Source organism: Oncorhynchus masou, chromosome 32 (genome assembly GCF_036934945.1).
Source record: "Oncorhynchus masou masou isolate Uvic2021 chromosome 32, UVic_Omas_1.1, whole genome shotgun sequence".
NCBI classification, from domain to species: Eukaryota; Metazoa; Chordata; class Actinopteri; order Salmoniformes; family Salmonidae; genus Oncorhynchus; species Oncorhynchus masou.
In genome coordinates this window covers 9,462,312-9,476,912 of record NC_088243.1, presented here as the reverse complement: position 1 = coordinate 9,476,912, position 14,601 = coordinate 9,462,312, and the positions used below count along the sequence as shown (strand labels likewise).

Here is a 14,601-nt window from a genome sequence, read left to right as displayed (position 1 = left end):
ATAATGGTGATGGTGGTGGTGATGGTGGTATTGGTGGTGATGATGATGGTGATGTTGGTGGATATGATGGTATTGGTGGTGATGGTGATGATGGTGGTGATGATGGTGGTAGTGGTTGGGATGGTGGAAATGATGGGAGTGTTGATGATGGGGGTGGTGATGATGGTGGTGGTGGTAGTGGTTGTGATGGTGGAAATGATGGGAGTGTTGATGATGATGGTGGTGATGGTGGTGATGATGGTATTGGTGGTGATAATGGTGATGGTGGTGGTGATGGTGGTATTGGTGGTGATGATGATGGTGATGTTGGTGGATATGATGGTATTGATGGTGATGGTGGTGATGGTGGTATTGGTGGTGGTTGTTGTGATGGTGGAAATGATGGGATGGGGGTTTTGGGGTGGTGATGATGGTGGTGATGGTGTTAGTGGTGATGATGGTGGTGGAGATTATGGTATTGGTGGTGATGGTGGTGATGATGGTGGTGGTGGTTGTGATGGTGGAAATGATGGGAGTGGTGATGATGGTGGTGGCAATTATGGTATTGGTGGTGATGGTGGTGATGATGGTGCTGGTGGTTGTGATGGTGGAAATGATGGGAGTGGTGATGATGGTGGTGGCGATGATTGTGGTGGTGTTGATGGTGGTGTTGGTGGTATTGGTGGTGATGATGGTGGTGATGGTATTGGTGGTGAGGATGGTGGTGGTGATGATGGTAGCGGTGGTGATGATGGTGGTGATGGTGGTGGTTATTGTGGTGGTGTTGGAATTGGTGGTGATGATGGGTGTGATGGTGGTGAGGATCGTGATGTTGGGGGTGGGGGTGGTGATGATGGTGCTGGTGGTGGTTATGATGGGGATAATGATGGGAGTGGTGATGATGATGGTGGTGATGGTGGTGATGATGGTATTGGTGGTGATAATGGTGATGGTGGTGGTGATGGTGGTATTGGTGGTGATGATGATGGTGATGTTGGTGGATATGATGGTATTGATGGTGATGGTGGTGATGGTGGTATTGGTGGTGGTTGTTGTGATGGTGGAAATGATGGGATGGGGGTTTTGGGGTGGTGATGATGGTGGTGATGGTGTTGGAGATTATGGTATTGGTGGTGATGGTGGTGATGATGGTGGTGGTGGTTGTGATGGTGGAAATGATGGGAGTGGTGATGATGGTGGTGGCGATTATGGTATTGGTGGTGATGGTGGTGATGATGGTGCTGGTGGTTGTGATGGTGGAAATGATGGGAGTGGTGATGATGGTGGTGGCGATGATTGTGGTGGTGTTGATGGTGGTGTTGGTGGTATTGGTGGTGATGATGGTGGTGATGGTATTGGTGGTGAGGATGGTGGTGGTGATGATGGTAGCGGTGGTGATGATGGTGGTGATGGTAGTGGTTATTGTGGTGGTGTTGGAATTGGTGGTTATGATGGTGGTGCTTATTGTGGTGGTGTTGGAATTGGTGGTGATGATGGGTGTGATGGTGGTGAGGATCGTGATGTTGGGGGTGGGGGTGGTGATGATGGTGCTGGTAGTGGTTATGATGGGGATAATGATGGGAGTGGTGATGATGGGGTGGTGATGATGGTGGTGCTGGTGATGGTGCTGCTGATGATGGGAGTGGTGATGATGGGGTGGTGATGATGGTGGTGCTGGTGATGGTGCTGCTGATGATGGTGGTGGTGGTGATGGTATTGGTGGTGATGATGGTGATGGTGGTGGTGGTGATGGTATTGGTGATGACGATGGTGGTGGTGATGAAAGTGGTGATGGCTGTGTGGATGGTGATGGTGGGGGTGGTAGTGGTTGTGATGGTGGAAATGATGGGAGTGGTGATGATGGGGGTGGCGATGATGGTGGTGATGGTGGTGATGGTGGTGTTGATGGTATTGGTGGTGATGTTGGTGGTGATGGTGGTGGTTATGGTATTACTGGTGATGGTGATGGTAGTGGTAGTGATGATGGTGGTGGTTGTGATGGTGGAAATGATGGGAGTGGTGATGATGGGGTGGTGATGATGGGGGTGATGGTGGTGATGGTGGTGTTGATGGTGGCGATGGTGGGATTGGTGGTAATGATGGTGGCGATGGTGGTGGTGGTTGTGATGGTGGTGGTGATGATATTGGTGATGGTGATGATGGTATTCATGGTGCTAGTGGTGGTGGTGATGGTTTTGCTGGTGATGGTGATGGTGGTGGTTGTGATGGTGGAAATGATGGGAATGGTGATGATGGGAGTGGTGATGATGGTGGTGATGGTGGTGCTGGTGGGGGTGGTGATGATGGTGATGTTGGTGGTGGGGGTGGTAATGACGGTGGTGGTGATGGTGGTGGTGTTGGTATTGGTGGTGATGATGGTGATGGTGGTGACGATGCGGGTGGTTGTGATGATGGTATTGGTGGTGATGATGATGGTGGTGATGGTGGGAGTGGTGATGATGGTGATGGTGGTGGTTGTGAAGGGGATAATGATGGGAGTGGTGATGATGGGGTGGTGATGATGGTTTGGCTGGTGGTGATGGTGCTGCTGATGATGGTGGTGGTGATGGTATTGTTGGTAATGATGGTGGTGGTGGTGATGGTGGTGGTTGTGATGGTGGTTGTGATGGTGGAAATGATGGGGGTGTTGATGATGGTGGTGATGGTGGTGTTGATGGTGCGATGGTGGTGATGGTTGTGATGGTGGTGATGATGATATTGATGGTGCTAGTGGTGGTGGTGATGGTTTTGCTGGTGATGGTGGTGATGTTGGTGGTGGTTGTGATGGTGGAAATGATGGGAATGGTGATGATGGGAGTGGTGATGATGGTGATGTTGGTGGTGGGGGTGGTAATGATGGTGCTGGTGGTGGTTGTGAAGGGGATAATGATGGGAGTGGTGATGATGGTGGGCTGGTGGTGATGGTAGTAGTGATGGTGTTGCTGGTTATGGTGGTGGTGGTGATCGTCATGGTGATGTTATTGGTGGTGATGATGGTGGTGGTGGTGATGGTGGTGGTGATGGTATAGGTGGTGGTGATGATGATGGTAGTGGTGGTGGTGGAAATTATGGGAGTGGTGATGATGGTGGTGTTGATGGTATTGGTGGTAATGACGGTGGTGGTGATGGTATTGGTGGTGATGATGGTGGTAACGATGCTGGTGGATGTGATGATGGTATTTGTGGTGATGATGGTGGTGGTGATGGTGTTGGTGGGAGTGGTGATGATGGTGGTGCTGGTGGTGATGGTGGTGGTGATGGTATTGGTGGTGATGATGGTGGTTTTGATGGTGGTGCTGGTGGTGGTGGTAATGGTGGTGATGGTGGTGGTGGGTGTGAATGTATTGCTGGTGATGGTGGTGATGATGATGATGGTGGTGATGGTGGTGATGATGGTTTTGTTGGTGATGATGGTTTTGGTGGTGATGGTGGTGGTGATGGTGGTGATGATGGTTTTGGTGGTGATGATGGTATTGGTGATGGTGGTGGTGATGGTATTGATGGTGATGGCAATGGTGGTGATGTTGATGGTGGTGATGGTGGTGTTGATGATGATGGTATTGGTGGTGATGGTGGTGATGATGGTGGTAGTTGTGATGGTGGAAATGATGGGAATGGTGATGATGGGAGTGGTGATGATGGTGGTGATGGTGGTTGTGGTGAGGATGGTGGTGGTGGTGATGGTGGTTGTGGTGGTGGTGGGGGTGGTAATGATGGTGCTGGTGGTGATGGTAGTAGTGATGGTGCTGCTGGTGATGGTGGTGGGGGTATTGGTGGTGATGATGGTGGTGGTGGTAATGGTGTGGTGATGGTGGTGGTGATGGTATTGGTGGTGGTGGAACTTATGGGAGTGGTGATGATGGGGGTGATGATGGTGGTGATGATGGTGGTGATGAGGGTGGTGATGATGGTGGTGGTGATGGTATTGCTGATGGTGCTATGGTGGTGTTGATGGTGGTGATGGTGGTGGTATTGGTGATGGTGATGATGGTATTGGTGGTGATGGTAGTGGTGGTGGTGATGTTGATGATGGTGGTGGTGATGATGATGGTATTGGTGGTGGTGATGGTACAGGTGATGGTGGTAGTGGTGGTGATGGTATTGGTGATGGTGGTGGTGATGGTGGTGGTGATTGTCACGCCCTGGTCTAAATATATTATATTTATATTCATTTATTTGGTCAGGCCAGGGTGTGACATGGGTTTATTTGTGGTGTGTTTCGTCTTGGGGTTGTGTGGGGTGTATAGCATAGTCTATGGCTGCCTGAGGCGGTTCTCAATCAGAGTCAGGTGATTATCGTTGTCTCTGATTGGGAACCATATTTAGGCAGCCATATTCTTTGAGTGTTTTTGTGGGTGATTGTTCCTGTCTCTGTGTCTTCACCATATAGGACTGTTTAGGTTTTCACGTTACGTTTGTTGTTTTGTATTGTTCGTGTTTTCATTCTTTATTAAAAGATGCACAAAACTAACCACTCTGCATTTTGGTCCGCCTCTCCTTCAACGGAAGAAAGCCGTTACAGTGATGTTGGTGATGGTGGCGATGGTGGTGGTGATGATTGTGGTGGTGATGGTATTGGTGATGGTGGTGATGGTGGTGGTATTGATGGTGATGGTAGTGGTGGTGGTGATGTTGATGATGGTGGTGGTGATGATGATGATGGTATTGGTGGTGGTGATGGTATTGGTGATGGTGGTGGTGATGGTATTGGTGATGGTGGTGGTGATGTTGGCGATGGTGGTGGTGATGATTGTGGTGGTGATGGTATTGGTGATGGTGGTTATGGTCATGGTGACGGTGGTGGTGGAAATTATGGGAGTGGTGATGATGGTGGTGATGATGGTGGTGATGATGGTATTGGTGGTAATGACGGTGGTGGTGGTTGTGATGATGGTATTGTTGGTGATGATGGTGGTGGTGATGGTGTTGGTGGGATTGGTGGTGGTGGTGGTGTTGGTATTGGTGGTGATTATGGTGATGGTGGTGGTGACAATGCTGGTGGTTGTGATGATGGTATTGGTGGTGATGATGGTGGTGGTGATGGTGTTGGTGGGAGTGGTGATGATAGTGGTGGGGGTGGTGATGATGGTGCTGGTGGTGGTTGTGATGTGCATAATGATGGGAGTGGTGATGATGGGGTGGTGATGATGGTGGTGATGGTGGTGGTTATGGTATTGGTGGTGATGATGGTGGTTTTGATGGTGGTGCTGGTGGTGGTGGTAATGGTGGTGATGGGTGTGATGGTATTGCTGGTGATGGTGGTGATGATAGTGGTGATGATGGTTTTGGTGGTGATGATGGTATTGGTGATGTTGGTGGTGATGGTATTGATGGTGATGGTGGTGGTGGTGATGTTGATGGTGGTGTTGGTGGTGGTGATGATGATGGTATTGGTGGTAATGGTGGGGATGATGATGGTGGTGGTTGTGATAGTGGAAATGATGGGAATGGTGATGATGGTAGTGGTGATGATGGTGGTGAGGATGGTGGTGGTGGTGATGATGGTGGTGATGATGGTGATGTTGGTGGTGGGGGTGGTAATGATGGTGCTGGTGGTGGTTGTGATGGGGATAATGATGGGAGTGGTGATGATGGTGGGCTGGCGGTGATGGTAGTAGTGATGGTGCTGCTGGTGATGGTGGTGGTGCTGGTGATGGTGGTGGTGATGGTATTGGTAGTGCTGATGATGACAGTAGTGGTGGTGGTGGAAATTATGGGAGTGGTGATGATGGGGGTGATGATGGTGGTGATGAGAGTGTTGATGATGGTATTGGTGGTGATGATGATGGTGGTGGTGATGGTATTGGTGATGGTGTTATGGTGGTGGTGATGGTGGTGGTATTGGTGATATGGTATTGGTGGTGATGGTAGTGGTGGTGGTGATGTTGATGATGGTGGTGGTGTTGATGATGATGGTATTGGTGGTGATGGTGGTGGTGAAGGTATTGGTGATGGTGGTGGTGATGGTGTTGATGGTGGTGGTGATGGTGGTGGCGATGGTGCTGGTGGTGGTGATGATGGTAGTGGTGGTGATGGTGGTGGTATTGGTGATGGTGGTTATGGTGGTGGTGATGTTGGTGGTATTGGTGATGATGGTATTGGTATTGGTGGTGATGGTAGTGGTGGGGGTGATGTTGATGATGGTGGTGGTGATGATGATGGTATTGGGGGTGGTGATGGTATTGGTGATGGTGATGGCGGTAGTGGTGGTGATGGTATTGGTGATGATGGTATTGGTGGTGATGGTAGTGGTGGGGGTGATGTTGATGATGGTAGTGGTGATGATGGGGGTGGGGGTGGTGATGATGGTGGTGATGGTGGAGATGGTGGTGGTGGTTGTGATGGTGGAAATTATGGGAGTGGTGATGATGTGGATGGTGATGATGGTGGTGATGGTGGTTATGGTATTGGTGATGGTGTTATGGTGGTGGTGATGGTGGTGGTATTGGTGATATGGTATTGGTGGTGATGGTAGTGGTGGTGGTGATGTTGATGATGGTGGTGGTGGTGATGATGGTATTGGTGGTGATGATGGTGGTGATGGTGGTGGTGGTATTGGTGGTGATGGTAGTGGTGGTGGTGATGTTGATGATGGTGGTGGGGATGATGATGGTATTGGTGATGATGGTGGTGGTTGTGATGTTGGAAATGGTGGGAGTGGTGGTGATGATGGTGGTGGTGATGATGGTGGTTTTGGTGATGGTATTGGTGATGATGATGATGGTGGTTATGGTTGTTGTGATGGTGGTGATGGTGTTGATGGTGGTATTGGTGGTGGTGGTGATGGTATTGGTGGTGGTGGTGGTGATGGTATTTGTGGTGATGGGGATGGTGATGATGGTGGTTATGGTGGTGATTATGGTGGTGATGGTATTGGTGATGGTGGTATTGGTGGTGATGATGGTGGTGATGATGGTGGTGGTTGTGATGTTGGAAATGATGGGAGAGGTGATGATGGGCGTGGTGATGATGGTGGTGTTGGTGATGGTTTTGGTGGTGATGATGGTGGTGATGGCATTGGTGGTGATGGTGATGGTATTTGTGGTGATGGTATGGTTGTGATGTTGGTGATGGTATTGGTGGTGGTGCTGGCATTTGTGATGATGGTGGTATTTGTGGTGATGGTGGTGCTGGTAGTGGTCGTGGTGGTGGTGATGATAATTGGGGTGGTGGTGTGGGGGCGATATAATAGAAAAGCCCAGCCAGAAGGACCAACAACCGGACACACTTACAAGATGAAGTCGTCCTGGCTGGAACGGATCTGGCCCAGAGCAGGGAAGGAGGGCAGGCCAGTGTTAAAGATACCCCTACAGTGGAAAAAATACTGTATCAGTCTCCATCAGGGCTAGGCTACCCATAGAGATACAATATTAACCAAGATGGCCGTGGTGTTGTCGCCTGTATGACAATTTCCATTCTAGGGCTTTATCTAGTGTTCTGTGAGTCAACCCTGCAGGTATGACCAACGTCTTGGAGTGACACGGCAGGGTTTCTTTACAAACGAGCACCATGCACACTTAACCTGAGTTTTACATTATTTCTATGGTAGCAGAGGTGGTTTGCAGCTCTCTTCAGGAGCAATCAACCTTATTCACAGCAGAATGTTTGACAATAAACAGCCAGTTTGGGTAGCTGATAAACGGTTGGGTCTTTTTAAAAACCATCACATCATGGCTAGAATTTGTTTTCTCTGAGTATACAAATACAAATAATAATCATTGCGGTGTGAAGTGGTTTTTGTACTGCAGGGTTTATGCATGGGAGCATTCTTACCCCATTAAAAATTATGAACATAAAAATATAAATAAATGTGTGAATAAGGTCTGAAGCTGTCATGACAGTTAATTGTTACATTAAAATAGGTTTTTAGTCAACTTACCTGGTAAAATAAAGGTAAATAAATTAAATGAAATAATTTCCCCCACTTACAGGTACTTTAAGTTTGTTAGGTCCTTGAATGCCTCTGGGTCAATGTAAGACAGGCTCCTGATACTCCTTATCTCTCTGTGACACACATAAACACACACACACACACACACACACACACACACACACACACACACACACACACACACACACACACACACACACACACACACACACACACACACACACACATAAACACACACACACACACAAACACACACACACACACAAACACACACACACACACACACACACACACACACACACACACACACACACACACACACACACACACACACACACACACACACACACACACACACACACACAAACACACACACACACACACACACACACACACACACAGTGAATTAATGTGATGCGCACACACTTGAACAACAACCAACACCACAGCACACAGTCCAAAATGTCCATAATGTTACTATGTTACCATGTTACCATGATACCATGTTCTATGTTACCATGTTACCATGATACCATGTTCTATGTTAGCATGTTCTATGTTACCATGTTACCATGTTACCATGTTCTATGTTACCATGTTTTACGTTACCATGTTACCATGTTCTATGTTCCCATGTTTTACGTTACCATGATACCATGTTCTATGTTACCATGTTACCATGATACCATGTTCCATGTTAGCATGTTCTATGTTACCATGTGACCAGGTTACCATGTTCTATGTTACCATGTCACCATGTTGCCATGTTCTATGTTACCATGTCACCATGTTGCCATGTTCTATGTTACCATGTTCTATGTTACCATGTCACCATGTTCTGTGTTACCATGTCACCATGTTACCATGCTCTATGTCACCATGTCACCATGTTCTATGTTACCATGTCACCATGTTACCATGCTCTATGTTACCATGTTACCATGTTCTATTTTACCATGTCACCATGTTACCATGTTCCATGTCACCATGTTACCATGCTCTATGTTACCATGTCACCATGTTCTATGTTACCATGTCACCATGTTACCATGCTCTATGTTACCATGTCACCATGTTCTATGTTACCATGTCACCATGTTACCATGCTCTATGTCACCATGTCACCATGTTCTATGTTACCATGTCACCATGTTACCATGCTCTATGTCACCATGTTACCATGTTCTATGTTACCATGTCACCATGTTACCATGCTCTATGTTACCATGTTACCATGTTCTATTTTACCATGTCACCATGTTACCATGTTCCATGTCACCATGTTACCATGTTCTATGTTACCATGTCACCATGTTCTATGTTACCATGTCACCATGTTCTATGTTACCATGTCACCATGTTACCATGCTCTATGTTACCATGTCACCATGTTCTATGTTACCATGTCACCATGTTACCATGCTCTATGTCACCATGTCACCATGTTCTATGTTACCATGTCACCATGTTACCATGCTCTATGTCACCATGTCACCATGTTCTATGTTACCATGTCACCATGTTACCATGCTCTATGTCACCATGTCACCATGTTCTATGTTACCATGTCACCATGTTACCATGCTCTATGTCACCATGTTACCATGTTCTATGTTACCATGTCACCATGTTACCATGCTCTATGTTACCATGTTACCATGTTCTATTTTACCATGTCACCATGTTACCATGTTCCATGTCACCATGTTACCATGTTCTATGTTACCATGTCACCATGTTACCATGCTCTATGTTACCATGTCACCATGTTCTATGTTACCATGTCACCATGTTACCATGCTCTATGTCACCATGTCACCATGTTCTATGTTACCATGTCACCATGTTACCATGCTCTATGTTACCATGTTACCATGTTCTATTTTACCATGTCACCATGTTACCATGCTCTATGTCACCATGTTACCATGTTCTATGTTACCATGTCACCATGTTACCATGCTCTATGTCACCATGTTACCATGTTCTATGTTACCATGTCACCATGTTACCATGTTCCATGTCACCATGTTACCATGTTCTATGTTACCATGTCACCATGTTCTATGTTACCATGTCACCATGTTCTATGTTACCATGTCACCATGTTACCATGCTCTATGTTACCATGTCACCATGTTCTATGTTACCATGTCACCATGTTACCATGCTCTATGTCACCATGTCACCATGTTCTATGTTACCATGTCACCATGTTACCATGCTCTATGTCACCATGTCACCATGTTCTATGTTACCATGTCACCATGTTACCATGCTCTATGTCACCATGTCACCATGTTCTATGTTACCATGTCACCATGTTACCATGCTCTATGTCACCATGTTACCATGTTCTATGTTACCATGTCACCATGTTACCATGCTCTATGTTACCATGTTACCATGTTCTATTTTACCATGTCACCATGTTACCATGTTCCATGTCACCATGTTACCATGTTCTATGTTACCATGTCACCATGTTCTATGTTACCATGTCACCATGTTCTATGTTACCATGTCACCATGTTACCATGCTCTATGTTACCATGTCACCATGTTCTATGTTACCATGTCACCATGTTACCATGCTCTATGTCACCATGTCACCATGTTCTATGTTACCATGTCACCATGTTACCATGCTCTATGTCACCATGTCACCATGTTCTATGTTACCATGTCACCATGTTACCATGCTCTATGTTACCATGTTACCATGTTCTATTTTACCATGTCACCATGTTACCATGCTCTATGTCACCATGTTACCATGTTCTATTTTACCATGTCACCATGTTACCATGCTCTATGTCACCATGTTACCATGTTCTATGTTACCATGTCACCATGTTACCATGCTCTATGTCACCATGTTACCATGTTACCATGCTCTATGTCACCATGTTCTATGTTACCATGTTACCATGTTACCATGCTCTATGTCACCATGTCACCATGTTCTATGTTACCATGTCACCATGTTACCATGCTCTATGTTACCATGTTACCATGTTCTATTTTACCATGTCACCATGTTACCATGCTCTATGTCACCATGTTACCATGTTCTATGTTACCATGTCACCATTTTCTATTTTACCATGTCACCATGTTACCATGCTCTATGTCACCATGTTACCATGCTCTATGTCACCATGTCACCACGTTCTATTTTACCATGTCACCATGTTACCATGCTCTATGTCACCATGTTACCATGCTCTATGTTACCATGTTACCATGCTCTATGTCACCATGTCACCATGTTCTATGTTACCATGTCACCATGTTACCATGCTCTATGTCACCATGTTACCATGTTCTATGTTACCATGTCACCATGTTACCATGTTCTATGTTACCATGTTACCATGTTCTATTTTACCATGTCACCATGTTACCATGTTCTATGTCACCATGTTACCATGTTCTATGTCACCATGTTACCATGCTCTATGTTACCATGTTACCATGTTCTATTTTACCATGTCACCATGTTACCATGTTCTATGTCACCATGTTACCATGTTCTATGTTACCATGTCACCATGTTACCATGTTCTATGTCACCATGTTACCATGTTCTATGTCACCATGTTACCATGTTCTATGTTACCATGTTACCATGTTCTATTTTACCATGTCACCATGTTACCATGTTCTATGTTACCATGTTACCATGTTCTATTTTACCATGTCACCATGTTACCATGTTCTATGTCACCATGTTACCATGCTCTATGTCACCATGTTACCATGTTCTATGTTACCATGTCACCATGTTCTATTTTACCATGTCACCATGTTACCATGTTCTATGTCACCATGTTACCATGTTCTATGTTACCATGTCACCATGTTACCATGTTCTATGTCACCATGTTACCATGTTCTATGTTACCATGTTACCATGTTCTATTTTACCATGTCACCATGTTACCATGTTCTATGTCACCATGTTACCATGTTCTATGTCACCATGTTACCATGTTCTATGTTACCATGTTACCATGTTCTATGTCACCATGTTACCATGCTCTATGTTACCATGTTACCATGTTCTATGTCACCATGTTACCATGTTCTATGTTACCATGTCACCATGTTCCATGTTCCCAGTGCCAAACACATTTCTACCATACTGGAATGCAATCATAATCACCCAGGAAGAGAAAAGATAGGGTTGGATCAGTAATCCTCGCCCCTGTTTTGGTAAAAAGCTGAGGGATGGGGCTGGAGACATGTAAACACTCTCAAATTCATAGACAGGGCTACGGATACAGGGATCCATGATATCCAAAGTATAGTTTTAACTATGTTTTGAGGCTATATAGTGTTTGTTTACATTTACTATGTTTACAAACATTTGAGTAAAACAAGCTTATATTTTGGGTTCTGATGGGGTACAACAGCTGAACTAATTTCATGAGACATTTATAAGTTATATTCATTAAGAATCAATGGGTACATATCATTATCTTATAAGTCAAAAAGGATATAGCAGCTGAATATTGCCTCTTGAGAAGACACATTTCAGCCGAATGTAGTCAGTTGTGCAACTGAGTAGATATCCCCTTTCCCTTTCCTTAATCCACAACTCAGAGTCTGTGCATGTCTACCGTGGCTATTTGGGAGACTGCAACCACAACAAAAACAGCATCTGTGCAGGGCCGGACTAACCAAATCTGGGGCCCCGTACTCTTTGTGGTAGAAATACATTTTTGCTGTTTTAAAACTAAATTCCAGCAATTCTACACAAATGTGCTCGTATTTCCTGTAGATTTACACATTTCGACATGGCTTATTCCTTTTTCTTATGTTGTCTGAGTGACTCAAACAGTATAACAAAATCAGTGGATGTCACCTGGGGCCTCGGGGCATGTGCTCCGGTCATTAATCCGGGCCCTGCCTCTGTGCCAGCCGTTGAGAATTCATGTAAATGCATGTTATTCTCCAATATTTTTATTCAGTCTCTCGTTTGGTCATGTAATTGATATTTCTCTGTCTAAACCTTTTTAGGCTAAACGAAGATTCAGGCACCTCCTATTCCAATTCCAAACCACGTGATTGGTCTAAAAGAGCCTCCAATTCCAAACCACATAACGTTGGGCTAAAACGCAAACACTTAATGGTAGATTGGATTGATTGTATGCGCTGCAACCCTGAGCTGAGGTAGATAGATATATGAGATAAGAGAGAAAAGGGTTTCCGATGGAAAAAGAGGGACTTTGGCGGGGTCACATACCCTACAGTACTTACATGTGGATAGCCTTGGGCAGCTTGTGAAAAGAATGTCTCTCCAGACTCCTCAGACTTTCATCATCTGATATGTAACTGATTGGGAAAATATAGAATGGAAATGTACAACTTTTTCACTGAAAGAACAGATTGTGTAGAAATACATTGTGTACACTCCTGAGCTCCATCTACATTCCAGGCTGTTCCCCTGTAGGCCCTATGGACGTGTATGGAAGTGAGATAATCAATGTCGGGCTATTTAGTTCTATTATACTTTTACCACTACAGATATAACATAGCAGCATATGTTACAAACAAAAAACGTACATGTGAGAGATGTTGATCAAGTTGGCGAAGGCATGCTGAGATATGGAGGTCAGTCTTGTCTCCACAAGCCACCTGTTGTGAAAATACATCGATAATCTGTTGCATTTTTTATAGTGCTTTTCATTTCATTTGTGTTGTTCGTGTAATGGTACCCATTCTCATTTTCACATCTCTATAATATCCATGCAACACATTATTATACCGCATTGGCTTTTTTTGTTGTAATTTAGGTATCTGCAAATACAAAGTAACTATTGCCTGACCTGTTACATCCATAGACATTATATAGTTAATAGAAAGATATTTGGGGGCTATGGGGTGATGGTTACTGGTCAGTGTAGATCTGCAGAAAGAGAAAGGGATTGTTCTGTAGACATAGTATCCAATAGAAGCTGATTATTATTATTATTATTATTATTAGATTATACACATTTACAAGATGAGAATACCTTCTTTGTATGTTGGGTAATGATAAAAACAGACAGCTGTGTTAAACCCATGAGGTAAGAATCAATAGGTAAATATAAAGAATTCAAATCACCAGTTGAACAGATTTCTTGAATCCCAGACTGTAGCTTAAAACTGAACCCCACTACTAGGTATTATTCGTCCTATGTCAATTAAGTGAACTTCTCTTTTGCTGAGTTATTCCTTTAAATCAGCATCACTTCGACTGACTGACAGGGCCGGTAAAAAGAAACAGTAGAAAGATACGGAAACGAGAGTACTTACAGCTCTTTAGTGCTGGGATGGAATGCAGGTAGGACGTCAATTTCGAAGCATGACACTGTTTTCGTACTGTCCCATTTGGTGCAGTCGCAAAAAGTTGGACAAACGTCGATGTTATCAGTTGAATCGACCGGAGAAGCGATGAAAAGTATAAACATACGAATAATTAGATTCATTTTCAGATAGATTACTGAATCGATATCCTCGCTCATTATTTGGTATTGCGTGAAGCCTATGAACGCATATTCGGCACATTAAAGTTTAATTTCCAATGTCAAGGTATATTACAGTTGTATTCGCCCGTATAGCATCTCATGTAGACATGTACTCCCAAGTTAAATCGATGTCAAAATTGATAGAGATGTGGTACGGGGGCGTTCCGTTCATCTGAAACTTGCGTGCGTTGAACGTGGCTGAATCACACGGCATGG

At 44.8% G+C, this 14,601-nt stretch overlaps 1 protein-coding gene across 1 annotated transcript in view; it reads right to left on the bottom strand.

Moving 5' to 3' along the window:
- LOC135525529 (thyrotropin receptor-like) overlaps positions 1-14,346 on the bottom strand; it is a 39,746-nt gene extending 25,400 nt beyond the window's left edge. The window contains exons 1-5 of the mRNA XM_064953199.1: positions 14,174-14,346; positions 13,442-13,513; positions 13,136-13,210; positions 7,909-7,983; positions 7,212-7,286 (exon numbers count right to left, since the gene is read on the bottom strand). Coding sequence (XP_064809271.1) covers positions 7,212-7,286; positions 7,909-7,983; positions 13,136-13,210; positions 13,442-13,513; positions 14,174-14,346 — 470 coding nt within the window. The remainder of the gene's footprint in view (positions 1-7,211; positions 7,287-7,908; positions 7,984-13,135; positions 13,211-13,441; positions 13,514-14,173) is intronic.
- Between the last annotated feature and the right edge of the window lie 255 nt (positions 14,347-14,601).